The sequence below is a fragment of the Zophobas morio genome, unplaced genomic scaffold, assembly GCF_036711695.1.
Source record: "Zophobas morio isolate AGI-343-1 ecotype UQ-CSIRO unplaced genomic scaffold, CSIRO_AGI_Zmor_V1 ptg000011l, whole genome shotgun sequence".
Taxonomy (NCBI): domain Eukaryota; kingdom Metazoa; phylum Arthropoda; class Insecta; order Coleoptera; family Tenebrionidae; genus Zophobas; species Zophobas morio.
The window spans coordinates 16,530,461-16,552,086 of NW_026972116.1; the positions used below are offsets into that span (position 1 = coordinate 16,530,461).

The 21,626-nt window shown below is 39.9% G+C and overlaps 1 protein-coding gene across 1 annotated transcript in view; it reads right to left on the reverse strand.

The window, feature by feature from the left end:
• The window catches only part of LOC135127052 (lysine-specific demethylase 3A), a 290,069-nt gene that overhangs the window by 44,259 nt on the left and 224,184 nt on the right, over positions 1–21,626 (reverse strand). Inside the window, exon 7 of the mRNA XM_064053353.1 lies at positions 14,839–14,971. Within this exon, the coding sequence (XP_063909423.1) occupies positions 14,839–14,971 (133 nt within the window). The remainder of the gene's footprint in view (positions 1–14,838; positions 14,972–21,626) is intronic.

The window sequence follows — 21,626 nt, forward strand, 5'->3', positions numbered from 1 at the left end:
GCACGAAGAAGCACTAAATCAATAGCGCAATCTCGGTTCTGGGCGGACGGCACGGAGAATAGCTTAGCGGTACATAATGGCCCCCACGATGGGCGGTTTCCTCCGCTACGGCTCGACTCGGCTTTAATTAGGACTGCAATGCTGTTTGCACTCATCGGATTAGCGGCTAAAGCGTACATTTCCGTTAGTTCTGCGGCTCGCAAAAGACCTGATTTTAATCCCTCAACGCAATTATGGGAAATTCTGACGGAGAATTTTCTACAAGTTTTGTGTAAAGACCATTTTTTATCTGAGCTTACGTGGCTAAATAAGCTAAAGGATTATTTCCACGGGCACATGCGGCGTCCTATATTTAATGGCAGACTCCATTAGATACAGTTTTATGTTTGCTATATAATACAAAGTGGCTCTTGTATAGTGAGCGGCGGTCATAAATGGCGCATTTTTCCAGGCGCGAAACGAAGTCTAAGCCTTGTCTGTTCACGACATACTTCACTGAAGACTGCAAGGCTCAAATTTAATCCTACTTCTATTCTTCCTTTCACAAACGATGTTACTTTCTTGGCATTTTCAACTATTGTTAATTTGAACATCCACACAAGGCAAATTAAAAGAACAATATTAAGCTCTACTCCTAAAGCCATACGACTACCTGCGTTCCTTGACAGTCGCCATAAACTGAACAGTGTCGTATCTGATCCACTGTGTAATGAATTATAGTTTTGGAAATTTCATTCTACCCTATAAAATTTTATTGGCAAAAACGAGACGGACAGTAGTACAATAGCAAGAGATATTTACAACTTAAAGTTGTCGCGTGCCGGTAATCCCGAGATATTAGAAAGATACTTCTTACCATTGTATGTTCCACTGTCCATCTCGTTATTTTCAATAAAATTTTATAGGGTAGAATGAAATTTTGCAAAACTTATAATTAAGTTTTCTAGAGACAAAATATTATTTATTGTCTGTGTCAGTGATTTGTACGATCGATTTTGTAGGATCGTATATTATGAGGAACACATTCCAGTTACATAATATCCTGTATAACAATCCTTTATTGTCTTCTTCTTTCACACAATTCACTAAAATTATGACATTTTTAAAACATTCTTTTGTAATTGTTCGCTTGTTAATTATAAATCAGATCGAGTACCCACTGTTATTTACATAATAGGTGCAAATTAGCGTGTTTCAGAGAATAGGCTTTTGGAGAATGACTTCAAGAGGTCTAGGGTATCGTTAGAGTTTAGATTGTATTCGTGTCTCAATTTTTTACTCCCGAACGTAAACTAAGCTGCCGTTTCATAACTCCTAGAGAACGAAAAAATAGGTCTTCCTGACGTGTTTTTAGTTACAATTTCAACGATTAAATTTTCTTTAAATTATATAGAATTACATACACGTGCATACGTGATTTATGAATCCGTGTTGAGTTTTTACCCAGAGCATCCAGATTTTTAGGGAAAAAATCAAAAATTATATAACAATATTTTACAATTTAACTCTGTAATTGCAAAAACGGAATGTTGTGAAATATTTTAAGGTTATATGCAGCATGGTAAATCGTTAATCAAAATTTGTCCGTCATACAATTTTGCCGAATTTTTGTAACTTCATACGTGTTTTTGGAAAAAAAAAAACTGAGTGTGGTTAATTAATAATCGCTCCTCTCTTCTGCCTTGAGGGGACAAAATCAAATTTCATTCCCTTTTAACCGCTGATGCTTGTAATCTAAAGGTGCTAATAGTCGAATGTTTTCGAAGTATAAACATAAACAGTCGAACTTAAGCATGTGCTGAGAAATTAAGAATATCTAGATTTGTTCCCGTTAGTTAACTGCTAATTATGCCACTAGTTTTTACTTTATAGAAGTTATCACAAAACGAAAATCGTAAACTTAAATTTTATAATATTTTAAAGGGATTTGTATTTCTGTCGAAATAATATTCGATTTTTTTTTTCAGAATGTGACACCTTCTCGGGGGCCCGAGATATCTTTTTTTTAAAAGGGTGAAACTTTCTCGAGGGTCCCAACTGTCTTTTTTTTTTAAAGAAGATTGAACCTTCTGGGAAGTACCAACTGTCTTTTTTTTTAGAGGGTAGAGGCTTCTCGGGAACACCAACCGTCTTTTTTAAAAACTTTGAAACCTTCTCAGGGGTCCCAAATGTCTTTTTTTTTAATAGGTGAAACCTTCTCGGGGATCCTAACCGTTTTTTTTTTACAGATGGTAAAACCTTGTTGGTGGCCCCAACTGTTTTTTTTTTTTTTAAGGAGGTGAAACCTTCTCGGGGACACCAACTGTCTTTTAAAAAATCTGAAACCTTCTCAGGGATTCCAAATCTATTTTTTTTAATAGGTGAAACCTTCTCGGGGATCCCAACTGTCTTCTTTTTTATAGAAGGTGAAATCTTCTCGGGGATCCCAACTGTCTTCTTTTTTATAGAAGGTGAAATCTTCTCGGGGACATCAACTGTCTTTTTTTTTAAATCTGAAACCTTCTCGGGGATCCAACCGTCTTTTTTTTACAGTTGGTAAAACCTTCTCGGTGGCCCCAACTATATTTTTTTAAGAAGGTGAAACCTTCTCGGGGACACCAACTGTCTTTTTTAAAAAATCTGAAACCTTCTCAGGGATCCCAAATCTATTTTTTTTAATAGGTGAAACCTTCTCGGGGACACTTAACTGTCTTTTTTTTGTAAACTGAAACCTTCTCAGGAGTCCCAAATGTCTTTTTTTTAATAGGTGAAACCTTCTCGGGGATCCAACCGTCTTTTTTTTACAGATGGTAAAACCTTCTCGGGGACACCAACTGTCTTTTAAAAAATCTGAAACCTTCTCAGGGATCCCAAATCTATTTTTTTTAATAGGTGAAGCCTTCTCGGGGATCCCAACTGTCTTCTTTTTTATAGAAGGTGAAATCTTCTCGGGGACACCAACGGTCTCTTTTTACAGATGGTAAAACCTTCCCGCTGGCCTCAACTGTCTTTTTTTTTAGAAGGTGAAACCTTCTCGGGGATCCCAACTGTCTTCTTTTTTATAGAAGGTGAAATCTTCTCGGGGACACCAACGGTCTTTTTTTACAGATGGTAAAACCTTCTCGCTGGCCCCAACTATCTTTTTTTTAAGAAGGTGAAACCTTCTCGGGGATCCCAACTGTCTTCTTTTTTATAGAAGGTGAAATTTTCTCGGGGACACCAACTGCCTTTTGTTTTTAAGAAGGTGAAACCTTCTCGGGGATACCAACTGTCTTTTTTAAAAAATCTGAAACCTTCTCAGGGATCCCAAATCTACTTTTTTAAATAGGTGAAACCTTCTCGGGGATCCCAACTGTCTTCTTTTTTATAGAAGGTGAAATCTTCTCGAGGACACCAACTGCCTTTTTTTTTAAATCTGAAACCTTCTCAGGAGTCCCAAATGTCTTTTTTTTAATAGGTGAAACCTTCTCGGGTATCCAAACCGTCTTTTCTCACAGAAGGTGAAACCTTCTCGGGTGCCCCAACTGTCTTTTTTTTAAGAAGATGAAACCTTCTCGGGGACACCAACTGTCTTTTTAAAAAAAACTGAAACCTTCTCAGGGGTCCCAAATGGCTTTTTTTTTTAATAGGTGAAACCTTCTCAGGGGCCCCGAATGTCTTTTTTTTTTAAGAAGGTGAAATCTTTTCGGGGACAACAACTGCTTTTTTTTTAAATCTGAAACCTTCTCAGGGGTCCCAATTTTTTTTTTAATAGAAGGTGAAACCTTCTCAGGGACCCCAACTGCCGTTTTTTTTAAGTGGGTGAAATCATAAAGGTCATTACAAAAAAGTAAAATTTCGCAAAATCAAATTTTATAATTTTGCAAAAAACCAGGATTTGTTGGGCGAGCCAAGTTCTGTCGAAGTAACTTTTGACCTTTTTTTTTTTAATTACGCCTCATTCAAAGCTGCTTGTTTATAATCTAATTAAAAGAACCTAAAATTTGTACAATTTCCAACTCCAATGTTTATTTGCACAGCCGACAAAATAAACAGCCCAGATCCCCTTAAGCCAATATTTTGAGGCGACTTTAATCCTCGCGAAAAAAATTCGGCGTAACTTTCCTTCGCCAAGGAAAACTTTTTGTGATACCCACACCGTTTTTTGTAGGTATCCAGTGCAGAAAGCTGGCAACGATCGATGCCGTGACGCTCGTTACAGGAAAATATTTCGCCTACGACCACGCAAATTCGCTGGCAAGGGGCTTGATAGATTTTTAATTAGTCTTCAATATTGGATGAATCGACTGAAACCCAGCTGGAAATTATAAGCGTTCCACCTTTTTTATTCAGTTAGCTGCAGGTCTAAACCTTATTAATATACATCAAAGACAAAGAAGCTAGAATTCATTAGGGAGTTATTAAATAATCGTCCGAGCTCTGTTATGACGGCGCTTTATGCAAAATAGATGACATTCCAGCAGAGAGATCAAACAAATTTTTGTCTGCTATAAAGTTTGTGACGAAACCGAAGTTCACGATTTCGAACAAAAGAGCAGAATGATACAGAAAGTAAGTGGGTCAAGTCAATATCTAAACACCGCTCTGAATTGAATTATTCATTCTTATGCAATAACTCGGCTGTTCGGTAAAATAAATAAATGTAAAGCGGGTCTTATTGTTTGTTATTCAGGTACACGCCGGGTAAGACATTACGGGCATAAATTCATAATATAACCAGTTACGAGATAATAAAACTGACACTAACCTAATTTAAAACTATTCAGAACTGCTGGCGAGTAAACAGAGTTGTCACGCTTAAGGCCGAATCTCGGTGACCGGGGACTGGCGTTCGCTTGATCTCCTAGTTCTCGTTCCTAATTAGTTGGGTATATAATTTTCGTCAAGTCTGAAAAAATTGCGTTCTGCTTTTCGTTTTTCTCGCCTTTAGAAAAACGTAAATCCGCCATCAAACGCTTCAAAAGAGACAATCCCCACCTCCGGCGAGTCATTTTAGCAACAAAAACCGCTTTTTGTACAGCGACCGTAGCGAAGCTATTAATTCCATTAGTGCGGAACAAAGCCGCTTTCTGTGGATTCATCTCATAAATAACACGGAAACTACTTTGCAACACTTCCCCCTCGTTTCGAGCCAGCCCCCACAATACAAATTTTTCAAGCAAACTTGTTCTTTCTTTCCGTACAACACATGTCGGTCGAAAGACCGATCATATTACAGGATATAGGCGGGAAACCCGTTAGCTGTAAATCCCGTTAACTGCTAATGGGCAAAAACTATCAGTCGTCAAAAATCCTTTTTTTCGGATCGTCCACCCACAATAATCCGCGCCGCTGCAAATTTAATGAGATGTCTAATTGACTGACGGCAAAATTCGACGATTCCGTTGAAAAATACATGCAAAACCCAGAATACTGGAACCTCTCATTCAGCAGTATCGACCGATTTTTTTCGCCGGATAAAAACAGTCCGATCGACGTCATAACGGTTTTTTCCCTGGCGAAACCACCCTCACACAAACAACCCCAGGAACGTGACGTCGAGGGCGTTTTTGCCGAGTCCATCTCTTAAGACACATTCAAACGAGAGTAACGACGTATAACCATTTCGGTCACGTTCGAAGCTTGCTGTAACAGGATTCAAATATGTAGCACTTCAATTATGGTTAATTGAAATTTACAACTGATTCTGACGTGCAAGCGTTGTGCATGCCTGAGTTGAGCAATCTGGAGGCATTTCCAGACACGCCAGCGTCAGGTGGAGATGAAATGAGGGAAAAATTTCACAAGCGAACTATATTAAATTTAAATGCGGTGTGGGCTTTCAAAATAAGAGGGAGCGTTAGCGGTATTAAAAAGAACAAAGAGGGTACAACGCTTTATGCTTTTATACTTGCATTGATGAATTTTTTACTTTATATTTAATTTGGATTTGCTGGAGGTTCGCCTCTAATTAACGTTTCCCGAGGGGGCTTTATTAAGCGCTGTTTAATTATTATTGCTGTCTAACACTATCGGGATACTAATTACATCAACCAATCTATGTACATCACAAAAATTGCTCGAATATCAAACTATACAAACAACTATCGTCTATTGCATATTGATAAGGAAACAATGAACAAAAAATATAACAACAAAATGTAATAATGTGGTTTGTGCAACATTCCAAGCGCAATTACTCATTCCACAATACATAAACTTTTAAGGTAATAAAACAATTACGATTAAGATAAATACCACTCATCTATATCAGGAATTTGCGTCAGTTGGAAAACATCTATTTATATTCCTACAAATGACTTCGGGCAAATTTACTACTATTATTCTTATCAATGATAAATATACTACGCACGAATGTCAAACCTTATCAGTCAGTGCTTATTTTTATTGACAAATAAAAATTTATCGAAAACCGCTAATCCGAGGAGTGCATTTGGATTTTCCCATTCTATCGAATTTCAACGGCGATTAAAAACAAAACGATATGATATGATGCACGAATGAAACACACATTTTGTTGTTCAAGTGATCTGATACTGCGATATAGTGGCGTTCATACACAAGCTTTCAAATATTAAAAAGCCTGTCGAATGACTACGTCGTTTTGTACATAAAAAGTGCTCCCTGATTTTCTTTCAACAATGACACTTGTACCGTCCAAGCGACTGCGCGTCGTTTGTAGTACAATAATGAGTAAAAACTCGCCACTCATTCTACTGTTCCGGCGTTTTTAATTGCTCTGTTAAGTTTATTCACTTGCGCGTGAACAAACCCAACGCACCGAATGAACAGACGACGCCCCATAATTAGGACAATCAAAGGCGCCCGCCATTTAAGGCCGTAATTTCACCACGCAAAGAATTTTAGTCGTCTTTCAGGCGCGTTGTCAGGCTGGTAAACACGAATTCTCTCTTCTTTGGGTATTGATCCAAAAAAGGAAACAGACCGTGGTGCACAAACAAACACGGATGATGTATTTGGTTTAGTGCATGTTTGGCAGGTTCTGTTCGTTCGGTGTATTCAGTCCGCATTTATTATAGTTTTTAGGTTTTAGAATTTGCTGGTATGTAAAATAGGCTTAATAGACATTCAAGTGAATAGTGAAATATTTAATACAGTACGGTGTAGGCTCCGGAACTGTGGGGGCAGTGAGAAAATTTACTCGGATTCAACTCCCACACTTTGAATTCAAGTTTCATGAATAATTCTAGCTAAACATGTACGTATCGATTAGAATAAAAGTGATTTCCTGTTTTTTATTGTGGCAATTACGCTTAGTTTTAGTTGTCATGATGACGATTAATTTTTTTAGGAAACTGGTGTTTATCGAGTGTTTTTTCATTGTTGTGATAATTTACAAACCGATGTAAACTTTCTCGTGTTCCTTGAATTCTCGGCGATAATAAATTTGGAATGGAAAACTTCTTGGCAGTGTGTATTATTGAACAGGGAAGTAAATACGCTCAACTTCCCCCAGAGATAAAAGATCAATACCCATTGAACAATTTTTTCCTGAAAGTTCGAAGGTTACTAACGCCTGCTATTTATACTTATTATTTTTAGATGTACAAGTCCATGTTACTTATGGACGACTATTTGGGGGAAAATAAAATTTCCATATTACTGCTAACGGTGGTATACAAACCTACCGTAATTAAAATTAGAATGGAATCATGATCCACTATAGAGCACATGTACACATGAAGGAAATGTTAACAATCAGGCAAATTTTGGTCGCCCACAAGACATCATATGTGTACCAAGGGCAGGGATTATTTTTCGCCCCAGCTGCGCCGCACCAAACCAAAACCTGAAGAAAAGGTGTCCAGATCAGTCGTCGCAGTATCCCAGTAATCGCTAACAAAGGGACCCCGAAGTCACCAAAATCGCCAAAGCAACATTTAAAACGCCCCTAGATTGTAGAAATCTAATGAAAGTACCGGATGACAATAAATGATTGAAGAAAATTTTTGTCTTAGCAATTCCGACTTATTGGCACCCATACTAGTATGTCAGTTCACAGATGTCACTTTTAACGTGAACATACCTAACAAACGTGTTGATTGGTTGAGGCGAGATCAGCTGATATTGACTTCCTGTCATAAATGTTAATTTGACAATCAAGTAGGCCGTCATAAAATTTTAAATGTTGCCAATTTGACAACAAAATCACAAACGAAAATCAGTCGGTACTTTTTTCTATTTTGAATATTTATTTTACTAAAACAAAATAATGGATAATTTAAACATGTTTAAATTTTGAAGTTTGTTAAAACCTAGTAGACCACTTTTGTATGGCCGCGACCATATACCAAGAACAGCAAAGTCTCTAAATGTAGTTTCATCATGGATTTACCTAATAACTTCAGCTGTCACTGTCACACAAGTACTTTTTGGCTGTCAAAAGCAGAAAAATCTAATAAAGATATTATTGACATTACATGAAAACCTGGCGCCGACTTAGGAAAAAATAACGTCCATCATGGGTACCAACTAGCCAAAATAGCAGCCCCGTCCAACAAGGAGCGGCCGCCAGGGAGACCAAAAGACGCCCCTGACCGAATTATATATATATATATATTTTTTTTTTTTTCTTTGGTGGCTGTGTTAATCAATAATTTCTTGTCATAGTCGTTATAGGCTAGTAGAAATCTTAGCGCCCGAGCAACCGCCCCCGTAAAAGGCGCCATCCCGTAGTGTAAAAACGACCTCATCTGGTCATTTTGGTCAATCTATAATGTTAAATTCTAGGAACTCATTGAAAACTCTTTGGAACGTTGAATAGAAATGGTTTTGAATTTCCCTTTACGTTTGCGAAATCTAAAGAACTCACAATATGAAAAACAGAAGAAAGTAGAAGAACAGGCCGATTGGTTGTTTCTGTGGCAAAATTGTTTAGAAATCAGATACCAAGACGATTGACGAGTTCAATGGATCTATCGCAGTGTATTGTAGCTTGGAAATAAGTCAAAATAGAATCTAAGGAATCTTGACTTGACTCGACAAAATCGCATAATTTGGCACTTTTCCGGTTTGATTTAAAGCGAGGAGTGAATTTTTTGGAACAAAATAATGTATTGGTCACCCATATCCTTACAATGAAGATGTGTCTCCCTTGTACTTTCACCTTCAGTGTTGATACTTCAGAGAACAATTGTGAACGAGCGCTTCGGGAATCTGCTCGCGGCAAACTTCCTTACTGTGCAATTAAGTCATAAAACCCACTGTAATTTGTCGGATAGTTCGCGGTTCCTTACATCAACTCAAATATAGATAAAAACCAGCGTCTTCAATCAAACCGTAATCGATACTCCTATGCACTCCCAAACCAACTGCTAAATCACTGCCAGCATTAACGACCTCTCTTGGAACAATGCCCCTATTCCAAAACGAGGCAATTTCGTTTTAATGACCGTCAAGCCCGACGATTTGCGACGTCTCTCTTCCATCTCCTCGTCGTGGCACTAACGGCCTGGCGCACTTTTTCTCTTCCTTCCTTTTTTTGTCTTCGTAACGCACGCTGAATGGTAATTAGATCGATCGAGGGCGCGGGCAATGAGGGGCGACTCGTCGTCGTTGCAACAATAATAATGGTCTCGGAGCGGCATACAATGGCAAGTGCCATTAACGTAACCGTGACTATGCGATCCTCAACAAAGGAGCAACAACGCGGACCTGATCGTCCCGCGGCTATCGGGATGGGCACCATCATGTTCGACTACATCACGATCTTACCATTCCGGCAGTCAAGGTTGGACGCCGCAAGAGATCCATATCTTCTGATTCCCGGGCTCGCAGCCGACCCGAATTAAACGAGGATACACTGATTTTCCGACTGAAAGAGATCTAAACAGTTTTTTTGTCGGCCGCGTTACCTGAGGAAGTTGAACGTAAAAGCTTTCATCCGTCTCGATTTCGGGATGGGTTTTTTACGTTGGCGTTCTATTCATCAAGTGAGATAAGATCGAGGCATGAAGATTGCGTATCTGGAATATTTTCAGATGGTGTATTTAATGTATTTCGGTCACGTTCGCGCGCGATTGATTGGGGGTGGCGTAATGGCAGGTAGTGTTTCAGGGGCGGGGACTGGAGCCGAAAATCGACGATGCTCTTAGCGGAGAGTTAGGAACGGGAGACTTAATGTTGCCGCTCAATTTGTGAACATAATAAGAGCAGTAATTGGTTTATTAATTCTATATGTCGTGTTTACTGCGGGCTTTTAAATGCGATACGTAATATTTTATATTTATGCAAAATTTATCTCTCCAGGGTTGATTAAATTATTTTCCCATGGTTCATATCATCAGAATTACAGATATACCAGTTGTTTTGTCAAAGACTAAAAGAGATACAGAGACCTTTTACTTTACCATATAAGGATACGACGAGTGTGTAGTTAATAAACGGAAGCTCTATCAAAACAGTGGCTTTGGTATGCTGCAAATGTGAGAGGTTTTACTCAATGAAGGTAGGAAATCTGCAGGTACAATTTATAACCTAGTCTAACTTCGTAGTCGAACCTTCAAACGCTTCTTAACCTGCTAAAGCAACAGGGAAAGGCAACTGAAGAACTTGTAATTTATGAGCTTCAAAATATAGGTTGCCAATGATAGTGTGGTAAGGACTAGACACGATTATGATTTTATTAACTCAGTTGAAACGTGTTTGCTGCTAATAAAATTTGGTGAACGCATATTCGACGCATCTCTTTCTGCGTTTTCGAGGCTTGCTTGGCAAACAAATGTATGTGTAAGCGACACTTAAATCTAATACGCCATCCGTGGTACTTTACATTTACTCGACAGCGGGTGTCCTATTCAATTCGACCACCCCATAATAAATCAACTGAGAAATTCAATACAATTTGCGGTTCAAAAATGGTGATGGGGGTTTTCCAGTGACCAAAACCAGCGTGAACTAAATAGATGTATGACGAATGCAACAGCAATAAAATGCAAGAAAAACATATTTGAAAAAACAAGGGTGTCAATGTTTCCCGAAAGTGCTATAGATTCTTAGAACTTCAAATTTTTTGTCAATTGTAAAAAAAATGGCAACAAGAACGTCAATCTCGATCAGATTATTTTTACAGACTGCAGGAAGTTTAAAAATATTTGAAAGTAAAGTAGAATCCACCATAAATAACGCTTGTAGATAGTGTTTTCAAACAAGGTCAAAATTTTCATTTCTAAGAAATTTAGCGGTTGGTGGTCAAAGGTGGATACATGAATTTGAATAATTAGTATGTTAATTTTTGGCAACGACGTGTATTTCTAGCACCACGTTGATAAATTCCATTTACACAAAGGCAAATTAGGCATTCTAATCAATTTCTGTCCATCAGCTTGGTTGTCAATTACTCCAACCAATCGAATATTTGGAAGTCGGCGTCCGTAATAATGGTTACTCAGAATTTAACGTAATACCACAAAAACAAAACTTAATTATTGCGTCGTCAAGGGAGCGTTGAAAATTTCGATCCGGACATGCCTTAAATAATGAATCACCTCGTCCTTCCGACTAAATTAACCATAGAAAGAAAGAAATTTCCCCGCCAACGAACAAACACGTTGTTCGGGGCGCGAAAAATCCATCTGGCATCCGGTTGCACCACGGAAACCTATTTATTATTTATAGCGTTTTAATTATCGTGGCTTGTGGGCGTCGAGTTATTTTTTCATTCTTTCTCTCTCCTTAGCCCTATTGCATTATAAATAAACACAGAGTTGGCAGCCTCCACCTCTTGTAGAGTCAAAGGAAATTCCGGTAGTTAACGCATAAATCGTACAGTTTGATGTTTGAGCATCGCGTCGGCTTGGCCGGAAGCCAAACAAACGACGATCGGCAGACAAGTGCGCGTCACGCACGCCGCCTTGTTCCGAGCGACGAGCAAGAAATCGTCCCCGTGGTGGGCACGGCGTTGCCAACATCACGGCACAAAAACATGCGAACTTTCGAACAATATTGGAGCAGGAGACCCTAAATAATAAACGAAACAATCAAATATGGTAAATTTTTAACCGTTGTATTTTTAATCTGTATAATCCGGACTAAAGTATCTACAGACGTCAACGAAATGTTTAGCACATACTCGTGACCCTATTGTCTTGTTAAAACAAAAATGTTTTGACAACGGTGAAAGTTCTATCTTTCGAATATGTTTTCGGCCCGATGTTTGCTAAAACTTCAGAAGTTAAATTTTTAAGACATCTATCAATGACACGAACAGTTGACGGGTCGAAAATAAAACCACGACCGTCAACTGCATGAATATTGCAAAACATGATGTCATTATTAGCCAAGCAAATACAAAATTGGTTCCGTATGTCGAAAGTGGACATGTCAGTCTAGTATCATTGAAAGGTTGGCAGCGCTGGTAAGCACATGGCGTGCTCGGAGCGTTCCCAAGTGTCTTGACCTTGGATGTCATTGGAGCCGTAAAACCGATGCCACACAATTACCACATCCATCACGGAGATTATGGATCGCCACGTCCGCATCCATCACGGCAAATGCGCCGTTTTATTAGCGGTTCACTTTTTTACCGGCGTTCGATACGCAAGGGCTTTGTGTGCAAAACACGTACGACGTGTCGACGATACTATACCTGCCAGGAGGCAATTTACCGGGATATGTGATTTTTCAATTTTACGAGAGGCATAATCTTGAAAAAGACTAGAGGAAGCTGAAGGTTTGTACTTTCCACGGAATTTTAGTCCCCAATTAACGTCACTTAACGAGAAAAATTGATTCAGAGGACAACCAATGGCGATTAAGTCGTCGTAATGAGTTTACTGAAGGATTAAACCCTTTGGTCCGTGACAAAATCGTTTATTTCTTCTTTATTTTAACATCGGTGCGGATATCGAGTGGATCCTCTCAAGGTTTGCCAACTGTGTTAGTTGCTATCTACGATCAGCAATTATAAAAGGGCTAATGCCTAGTTATGAGGGTCACATCATCAAATCGACATAATTCTGGTTAAAGTACATCACAGAGCGAGAAGAGGGACTCAGCGCTCGACCTAATTACAAAACGCCGGGCGGCGGTTAATGAGATTGGGCCTTAAATTCCAAGATATGAACAAAGTGGATCGTATACATTACTACTAATCACAGCACGAGTGCGTCATCTTTATCGATCAGATTATCTGACATTTTGTTTTAGAACTCTCCTGTGCATTGCAATCGATAAATTTTTCCTTGTTGAACCCATCGGATTACATTTTGAAACACAGATCCATAGTCTGATGAAACATCTGATCTGGGAGATTAACTGATAGTGACATTTAGTTCAAGTGTTATTTCTTCAAACGTGAGCTTTCTAAAGCATTCAACACATTATCTCTTTTAATCTGCCAGATAATTTAATTAAATCTGGCCTGCGAAATGACAACGACCCGAAGTAGAATGTGATCTAACGTCTGATTCAGGACCGACATTGCCACCTCAACAATTAGTTTCTTGGAAAGGCAGATAACGGTGGTAAGTGGTAAGTAATCCCATTATACTGACTATTATGCCTACACAAAGGGATTAGGATAGGCACCAAGGAACCCACCAACAAAGAAAGCCAGCTCAAAATAAAACACACGTCTCCCTATGGAGATGGGACGATTTGCAAACAGACCACCTGTATATAAATTACAATACATTCGAGGGTATCTTAAAAAAGTTGTATACCAACAACAACACAAGGTCAATTTCTTTCTTTGTACTTTTAGTGTGTGATGTCTACATGAAAAACGACAGGTTTCACCTGGTTGCCAAAATTTATTTAAATACTTGCGTTAAAATCTCGTTTATGTTTGTTTATATATGAAATCATTTTATAGGTGCAAGATTTATAACGCCATAAACACGTATCGTAATGAGACAGAAATACGATGTCTCTTTGGTGGGCCTTTGGAATTGGTTGACCTTGATAGTTTTGTTGAGAGTCATAAAAACCTGATTGGTCATTAGCGACTTCGGTCATAAAATCAGATTATTCCCAACCGGGTGATAACATAAAATTCTGCCCTGGTAACATACAATTATGACAAGACAAAATACTCCGTTCCATTTCAAGAAACTCGTTAATAAACCCGGGCAAAAAAGATCAGGATGTTTTAATATGCGTGTTTACAGCACTCTTAATTACCTGCTTGAATTCTCCCTACCTTGAATCGCGCGGACGCCAGGTTAATGACTCGGCACACAATTATTTGCAAGATAAGCTGTCTAAATAGTGTCAGCCAGTTTTTGTTCACCTTGTTACATAAAAACAAACCAAGTAACTTTGTTGTCTGCAACTAAGTAGAAACCGTTTTTGTTCCACCGAACATGTTGATTCAACCTGCCTTGGGTCAACTTCCCCGAAATAACTTTTCAATGCCTCCACATTAAACAAGTGCTTCCCCTCCTAGGGGCAAAAACAGCCTCTTTTTGCGGATGATCGTGAGGCGCCGAGACGAGGACAGACAACCGTTCTAAAATGTAATAAAAGAGGCCATATATTTTCAACAAGCACTTCGATCCCTAGTTACCTCCCGCTGCGCGAGCATCTGGCCCTAGATCCTCCACCCCGATTCTTTATTTTTCGAAAGGGGATCAGTAAAAATACTCGTAAACGTCCATTAAAAGCGTGAATAGGAAGAGTTGTGGGAACAACAGCACACGCTTCACTGAACACGATCGGCGGCGGCCATTTTGTCTTTAATTGCGATCGAAGTGACTGAGTTAGCATCTCGCCTGACCCCAGACTCAGGGTCAGAAGAAACTCTCCAGACAATAACTGTGACGCGGGTCAGGAAGTCATCCATCACGATGGTAGCAGTCGAGCACGATCACGAAATTTTAATACAAACTGTTAACTCACCTTTATCGAGCGGTTCCGGCGATGTTCCTCCGTTGGCGGCGACTTCCAAAGGGGGCCTTCCAGATCGCTGCTTCCTGCCGTTGACACTTGTCGCTGAACCGGAGGGCACTGATAATCCTCGGACCACGCGGCTCTAGATTGCAATAATCCACTAATTAGTCTCGCCGCAGAAAGTGTGCTTTTGTTAAACTTAATTAGATACTCAGTGATCGAAATAGAAACGACGCTATAAAATAGTAAAAGGAAATGCTCTTCACTTTAGATAAACAACGTGGTCGATTTAAAGCTTGTCATCCCTCGAACACAAAGACATTCTTGAAAGAGAAAGTATTAGTCGCGTTGGACCTTTTGTTATTTAATAGTCTCACTAGTACAAAGTCAACACTATTATTATTAGGGAGCTCAAAACATATATCAAAGGATTGGAAAACCCGACTCAACTGTTGGTTTTTCTACCATTAACAAATCAGTATTCAAACGTGTTTTATCAGCGGCACACCGATGGTTTATGGGACTTATTACGGTAGGGAAAGTCACAATTCCAGATTTATTACAATACACCGAAAAAATGGGGCAAGCTGAACCAAGTCGTAAATAAAATACCAACTTACGACTGCGGATTTGGCAGGGGCTGCTCGCAAAAACCAACAGTTGTGTAAAATCCTCATGCCCCTAATAGTATTTTTGTTGACTTAGACGTCCACTAATTCAACAGATGTGTGAATCCTCGCAAGTTTGAATGGTCCTAAACTACGTTTTTAGACTAATTTGGGCGACCTTTTATTTCTGACGACTCGAGATGTGTGCACGATTTCCGCATGACTCCTTCAACCGAGTCTGAGGCAAAAACCTGCCACGAGGTTGGCAGCACTTGCAACATCTCAAACATCTGCACGTATGCATCTGCGATCATTAAGGCGCTTAGACGAAGGCTGTTGGCCATAAAAATTACGTGATTCTTTTACATAACAGAATTTCACCTTGCCGACTTCTCTCCTTTTTTGCATAAATCTGCGAAACCAGTTTATAAGTCTTTGTTTGTTAAACGAATTCTAATTATCTCTCCTTTCGAAAATTTGGGTTGGGTAGAATAGTCCGAAGTTTTGTTATGAAATTTCAGCGTTAACCGACAGCGGAAATTCGTCGCAAAGGGTCTATACCCTCGTTCCCTTGATGTTATCGCTTTAGGGCGAGTCGTTAATTACAAGCGAAATCATCAAAATTGAATGAACTCGTATGACCTCGTGCGTAAATAAATTGGAGGCAGAAAGCGGTGACGGTAATTAGACGAGTCAGAGTGAGTGTCCTTGATATGTACGATTGAAACAAATCGCCGTGGATGGGATTCTCTACCTTAATATTCACGTCGTGATTAATTAAAAAGCTGTCAAGGTTGTTGTGGGCGGCAGTTGAACCATGTGCTCGTTTATATTTAATGTCAACTTATTAAAAAAACAGAAAGTACGCTTGGAATTCCTTTGACGCCACCTCGTCAATGATAGTCGGTGTTTTTTCTCAAATGCGGCAAAATTCGCAACAAGGTTCCACAGTGAGACCGGTACTGTTTACCGTTTTTGGCAACGATGTTACTGAACAATTACACACGGAATAGCATAATTATATACTGACCGAAGTGCTAATTAAACACAATGGTAAAGAATAATTTACCGCACGATGATTTATCGCATACCAGAAATGAGCTTCGTACTGACCTTACTCTCTCATTAATCCACCGCGCGTTGCACAACCTATCAACAACCAACAGCACATATCATTTCTATGACGCTTTCGCTACCAGTTTTATGTCTATACTGGTCTCACTACTTCAATTTCGCAAATTGATTTTGGCCTGGATTCGTCGGCATCCGAATCCTAGTTAATTATTCACAAGTCTGAATACTTCATGACCTTCGCTGTAGACCAATTCGTTGGATGCCTGTATAATTGATCGAATGTTAGGTAACTTGAATAAAATACCACAAAACGTAAAAAATAAACCACTTTAATCTGTCCGCAGTTTGGGTCAGAGGAAGGTCACAGCTCGAAAAACCGGTCGGTGATAAATGATCCCGAATTTGCATAATCCATAATGCTCCAAAATGCGTGAACTGGAAAAAACGAGGTCGCTTTAGCCGCACTTAATCCGTATCTACAATTGCTTTTTTAATTAATTCCTTGAGGCGGGAGGGTCGTTGACAATGTCGCCATCAAACAAAAACAGCGATTTAGTCGGAACCAAAATGGGCTCCGGGAGGCTCAATTAACAAAACCAAAATAATGGCGCCTTTGGAAAGCAACGGTCTATTGTCAAACCGGTACTTTGTTTCAAGGGACAACTTGTTTTCGGGTAAAAAAAAAATTGATGACTGAATTTTGTTCGATGCGTCTTTTTTAGTAAGGTCAATCTCAGTTAATTCCCCAGCAGAAGTGTTCCGGTTCTTTTGCGTTGATTCTCTTATGAAACGTTTCCAATAGCTTTTGAGTCACGCACATACAAGCAACCGATTTGTCGTTGTCTGATAAATACATACACCTCAGCGAACTTCGACCTCGTGTGAAACAGATAGCAAATCGTGTTTTCGTCATGTGAAGCGCATTATTATTAAAAGTGTAAGGTTATTTGGCTTCTGTATACAATTGAGTGCTACTTGCGTTATCTATCACCGAGAATTCCAAAGTAGGTACCACGTAATAGACACCGAATATCGTGGAATGAAGGCCTTCCGGTGGTGCGGCTTATCTTTAAAAAACTACAACAAAAGAAAGAATTCCAAGCGAATGATGACTAATGTTGTAAATTATCCTCCAAAACTACCGACCACAGACTACCCACGTGCCAAGAATGATGTTTATTATTGTTTCGAAATGGGTCTTCTTTTCCGGGAATTTATCGAAAAACGGAGAACTCCGGAAATAACATGCGATCGACCAAAAACCACGTCACGTAGGTATTCTATGATCAAAATATTTTTCTTGTAAATGTTATAACCGTGAGTGCGTGCATACCGGGGTAGTTACAACCTACGATTAGCATTCCGACATCGAGCGATTACTTGACGTCGTTTGTTGATCGCATGTTACAAGCCGTATCCAAAGTCCTTTTTCGGTACTGATATGCCAATAGGTTAAAATTTCTCTCTTTGGTGTGTTCATTTTTAAAATAATTTTGTCTCTTGATGGAACGACATTTTCGTCAGTGAAAGCATAGTGGGATTACGCAAACCAGTTCGTCCAAAATTTTGTGAAAGGAAAATATCTGCCATTCTTCACGCGGGAATCTTGCGTGATGAGACCACCTACAAACGACGGTCATTACCGATCACGAATACATACAAACCTTTTCAAAATGTGGATAAACGATCAGCTAATTCAAGCTGGATCTAAGTTGGTAATGATTATGGATAACGTTCCAAGTCATAAAATTAGTGAGTTAAAAGCCTCCATTTTTTTCATGTGACACACTCCGATTCATTCATTTTAACAATCCGCTGATGCTCCGTTCGGTATACACCTGTCACTGATATGTTTAGGCACGTCTGTGTTAGGAACCCGACTACTGACTTTTTTTTTAAATAGCGACCTCGTTTCCGCAACAGTCTGTCAATAATCTAGGATTAGTCGCACATAAAAGCCCCATTTAAAACAAATCTATGCCAAGTTTTGGCATTTGGCGACCCGTTCCAGAATATATGGAAGCTTAAGTGTTCATCGATTGGTCTTCTGCGATCCGGACAGGTGCTCGTTGGCAATCCCGCAATCAAACAAAGCCATAATTTAGTCGAGGGGAGCGAGTGCACGTAGCCGATCCCAATTTGCAATTCGAAGCCGCCGTCTGCGCTTAATTTATTCGATTCTCCGCGGAAGCAGCTCGTCGCGCTCCATTAATCTCGCTGAGCAAAATGGAGATTTACGTGTGTCCGGAAAAATCCGGGCACGGGTCACGTGCATGGGGGCGCGCGTCTAATTAATCCGCGGTCCGGGGGCGGCACGGGCGCCGCCGACCACCTGCCCGCTATCGATCGCGCCGCCAACGGCAGTCCCACACCTCCGGGCACTACTTACACGGTCGCCTCCTCGGGGCGATTGCACTGAACATCACAGCACTGCCCGCCGGGGTCACAAAGCACCAGCACTGGCAAAGGTGGAACACTGTGGCTGAACGGTACGCGGAACAAAGAACAACGTGTTCGCTGAGCTCCGCTGAGCGTCTGGGGCGGAGTGCAGTCGGCTGGGCAGGGCGGCAACTCGGGCGCAGTCGCCCGGTACTCCGCCATCGACTGCAGTTAGACGGAAAAAAGTGGAAAGCGGCGATTCCGAGCTTCTCTGCCGGTTTAGGTATGTATAAGCCATTACCCGAAATGGGGGAATGCGACTTCGAATCAAGGACGAGATAAGTGTACGCACAAAAAGAGTTTTTACAGTGATGACAAATTCGCTGTTTACATTTTGACTTGTACGAAGGGCCGAAGCGACTAAGTAAATTTAAGCCTTAAATGCTAATTACACGGTTGCACGTTCTCCAAGCGGAGCTGGCTAATGCTAAATAACGTAAACCGAATTTATATTTCCAGTTTTGGAACCGGGGACATTAACCAAATGACTTTTGATGGGTTTATTTGGCGACCCCAATAAACCGCTTAGGATTTTGACATTAATAATTTACAGTCCTGACTTGCTCTTGGGTCGGTTGCCTGGGGGGATCACGGTATCTATGAATTGTGTTCCAAAGATGCAACTCGAGACTCGCAAAATACGATTGTTATAATAAGCACTGGAACTAAATAAATCCTTCATAGTGGTGCCTATTACAAAATTAGAGGCACTTATGTAACTTCTTATAATGTAACCTCAACCACTTTTCTCTATGAGCAGTTATAATTATTATAGCCCCAGCCAACCATGTTATGAGATCTATTTGATTTATTAGTTGTCAAGCTCGTCTTGTAAGACAGTCTAGACGTGGAATCGTATCTTTTCAATGACAGACGTTATGGTGCCACCTAACCTCAAATCAGTTTGAACCTGTACTCTAGCACCCACCAGCCAGTTCAACTTATAAACTAACATATAATTCACTACTAATTCTTTTATTTTATATGTCACTTGAAAATTTTGGTCCTAGGAAGGTCAGCATCGACCACCACCATTATTTAATGACTCAATTTTAAATGTCCCGATGATGTTAACCATATCAGCAACAAGCATCGTCATTTTGTGTCAAGGTTTCTGCATATTATTCAATTACTATGTCAAGCAGTACTGCAGAGACGTCTCGGTTCCAAAGACTACTAATTAAGCTATTAGTATTCTGACTTTAAACTATCAAAAACAATCTGAACGTGAATATAATATTAACAATTTTTGGTATTTTATTTTCAAAATTTTCTTACAGCAATGCGATCAACGATTTAATTAAATAAAAACAGTCACTGGCTCTGAAGTTCTCCTCTGAAGTTGAGAAAGAGGACATATATTGATCTAGCACCCATGTTCTTGGGGTCGATCATTCTCAAGCTACTCCCATTACCCCATTTTTTTTTTTTAATAAGGGCATCCACCTTGTGATATCTCATTAAAAAACTCTCAACACAAATAACCTAGTACTGTCATTAGTTTTTAACCTTTATTAAATGGGAAAGTTTTTCCAGACTGCGACATGAAACATTGTAATTAATTTTTTAAATACTCCCTCCTTATCGTAACATATAGATAAAGTCGCGTTGAAATACACAACAAGCCCTCGTTTTTCAAACCGACAAACCTTCTTTGTTATTTAAATTTTGGTGTTTTAAATTGTTAAAGTTGATAATACTGTTTTTTTCGGGTTTGTGAGTTTCCAGTTTATTAACTTGGTAATTTATCGTCTGTCATCCTCTCTGAAGTACAGCTAAACAAATCCCGCTTCTTTGAAACTGACAGACAGACGGAAACGGGATACCTATTTCTTCGTACTTTAGGGGTCACGAAAGGTCGACCAATTTTTTTCCCTCTCATGATTTAGACTCACTATTGACCCGGAAATACGGATGACATTGCTGCCAAAATAAAACGACTTTCGGGATCCTAGATTAGTTCAGCGTGATTCTCGATTACCAAAAAAGTAGTCTACACTACTCCGATCTCCTTGTGCTAACCTACTCAAACTCTGCCATCTTCTCGCTGCTGCTATCCATAATTGCCGAATTTCTCACCTTTCCAGTAACATATGCGCATTATTTTCGGGTGAAGGCACAGCTTATGCTCGTCCTGCGTCCTTTCTTCCTTTTTCTCCCATAACAACGCGTCAAAACCTTTCAAACAGTCGCAAAACAAACTCGCTTGTCTGGAAAGCGCAGAACCAGTTATCTCTGTGCGAGGCTTCCATTGAATTCATTTCGCACGGTGATTTATCAATAAATCTGGTTTTTGGGTCACGTCTCTCCGAATCCTCCTGATCGTCCACTTGGCAATGAATTCCACACACATCACCTTTCTTCGACCGTCGTCGCACCCTTTCTTCCAGACAAAGCCCCCGAACCGTTGAAATCAATAGGTGAGTCCTTCGTCCGGCTGTTTCCGCATCCTGTTTCCGGCGTTCTCAATCCCAACACGATGTCACCGATTTTCCTCGCGTCGATAAAAATAATCCGGGCACGGTAACGCCGGAATGTGGCTTTTAAGTCGATCGCTGCGACTGCCGAATAATGAGCGCTATGCAAATAGGTGTTATGATCGTCGGGGGTGAATTCGACCAACAGCTGGAGGCTGCTGGACAGTAAACAATTCGTGCGGGAAATTATTACCGAAAT